The sequence below is a fragment of the Elephantulus edwardii genome, unplaced genomic scaffold, assembly GCF_000299155.1.
Source record: "Elephantulus edwardii isolate Elephantulus edwardi_28Jun2011 unplaced genomic scaffold, EleEdw1.0 scaffold00208, whole genome shotgun sequence".
Classification (NCBI taxonomy): domain Eukaryota; kingdom Metazoa; phylum Chordata; class Mammalia; order Macroscelidea; family Macroscelididae; genus Elephantulus; species Elephantulus edwardii.
Window position 1 is genome coordinate 1460482 of NW_006399958.1, and position 2238 is coordinate 1462719.

The 2238-nt window shown below is 49.5% G+C and overlaps 1 protein-coding gene across 1 annotated transcript; it reads left to right on the forward strand.

Moving 5' to 3' along the window:
* The first annotated feature begins 389 nt into the window (after positions 1-389).
* Positions 390-1463, forward strand: GPR32 (G protein-coupled receptor 32). The gene has a single exon (XM_006897349.1). The coding sequence runs from the start codon at positions 390-392 to the stop codon at positions 1461-1463; it is 1074 nt and encodes a 357-aa protein (XP_006897411.1).
* The last annotated feature ends 775 nt before the right edge of the window (positions 1464-2238 follow it).

Here is a 2238-nt window from a genome sequence, read left to right on the forward strand (position 1 = left end):
TAGGACAGAGTAGCATGGCCCCATACTGTTTCTGAGGCAGTGACTTGACCCACCCCACATATTGTTCAATTGCTTCCTAGCTGTGTGAAGTTGAACAGTGAATAAGGAAGATGGAAGAATTGATGCCTTTGAATTGAGAAACATTGACCATACTGTGGCTTGTGAGGAATATGAACAAAAGTGTCTTAGAAGTGGTGCAACCAGGATGCCCCTTCTAGGCAAGGATGGTGTGATTCTGGGCACTTTACCAGGAGGAATCAATCCTTGGAGAAAGACACCTTCCTTGGTAATGAAAAAGGGTCAGCAAACCAGACCCTCAGTGAGATGGACTGGCACAACGAAGAAAGAGGTCTCAGAAGGGTGGTGGGCTCTAGTGAAAGGAAGTGCCCATGGCATTAATATGTGGTGATTCCTGTTCTAGGAAAATTTACGGCACCTCCATGTGCAACTCTTTGGAGATGTGGCCAATCCGTGTGCTAATCATCACCATCCTGTGTGTCTTCTTTGTCACTGGTGTGACTGGCAATGGCCTGGTCCTCTGGATGACCCTCTTCAGGTTACCTCGCACGGTCACTACCATCTGGTTCCTCAACCTGGCCCTTGCCGACTTCTCCGTCCTGCTGTCCCTGCCTATCCCTGTACATAACTTGATCCAAGGCCAGTGGTTCTTCGGTGCGTGGGGATGCAAATTCTACCAGGCCTTTTTGAATCTCAACTTCTTCACCAGCATCTATCTCCTGGTCCTCATCTCTGTGGACCGCTGCGTCTCCGTCCTCTACCCGATCTGGGCTCGGAACCACCGCACCGTTCGGAGAGCAAGCTGGCTGGCGGCTGGCGTGTGGCTTCTTGCTTCTCTCACCTCCATTCCCTACCTGATCTTCCGGACCACCGGCGTGCAGAAGGATGGTTGTAACTACTGTTACTTCAACTTCAATATAGAGAACAAAACAATGGACGCAGAGTGGAAGCGAGTGGTTATGACAAGACGCCTGTCGATGACGGTCGCTCACCTCCTGCTGGGCTTCCTGGTGCCCTTGGTGGTCATCAGCACCTGTGCCCATCTCATTCGGGTCAATTTCCCGCGGGGTGGCTGGGTCCATGCCAGGGGCACGAAGAGATTGCTGTTGGTGTTGGTGAGCACCTTCTTTGCCTGCTGGTTCCCATTCAACGTGGCTCTCTGCATCCAACTGTGGCGCTTCATGGTGTTTAGAAGGACCATTGACCCCCACATGTTGCTTTTCCTTTGGGGTGCCTTCTCTTTGAGCTGCCTGAACAGTTGCCTCAACCCCTTCCTCTATGTCCTCATAGGCAGAGATTTCCAAAAAAAGTTCTTCCAGTCCATACCTCATGCCTTGGCCAGAGTGTTTGGTGAGGAAGGGGTTCTCAATCTACCTGCCCTGGAGGCAGAGCCCCCAGGGCATGATGGAAACCTCCAGGTGGAAACTGGAAGCCCTTCTGCTTAGCCTGAGATTCTTTTACTGGGCTGACTTCCAAGACCCTCATAACCCTCTTCTTACAGGAAGTCTTCCTGGCATGCTCTCATCTAAATTTCCTCTGGACTAGCTCCTTATTCCATAGTATTTATTGTCCTTTTCATTTTGTTATTTTTGGTTTAGATGTTGTTGTTGCTGTTAGGCACTGTGGAGTCAAGTACAACTCACAGGAACCCTGTGAAGAGTCAACTTGAACCCTGCCGTAGCCTGTGCCAGCCTCATCATCTCTGACACATGGAGCCCATTGCTGAAGTCACAATGGCAATTCATCTCCTTGGGGTCTTCCTCTCCTTTCTGACTTTCCGTCTTTCCAAGCATGGTGTCCCTTTCTGAAGAAAAGCCTCACCTAGCTACATGTCCAAAGTGTGAAAGATGAAGTTTCAGGATTTGTTTGTTGTTTTTTTTAAGTAACAATTCTATTATCTTACGGAGCTCTGGTGCCTTAGTGGTAAGGACTTGTGCTGCCAACACCAAGGTACGTAGTTCGAATCCACCAGCGGCTCCATGGTAGAAAGATGGCCAATCAGCTCCTGTGTGATTTACAGTCTTTGAAAACCCACCTGGGGTTTGAGGGTCAGCTGTGGGCCTGTTCTGACTCAAAACAAAACCTCCCCAAACTTAAAAAGCTTAAAACAACCACCATTGAGTGAGAGAAGATCTTCACCCTGAAACCCACAGCGTCCCTTTTCAGCAGGAAGTAGCTAAGAGAATACGCCGTCCCCTTTTCCTTATGACTCAGGGTGAA

Excerpts from the sequence above, each read along its gene's own strand:
- GPR32 (XM_006897349.1), top strand. The coding sequence starts at position 390 with ATGGCATTAATATGTGGTGATTCCTGTTCTAGGAAAATTTACGGCACC.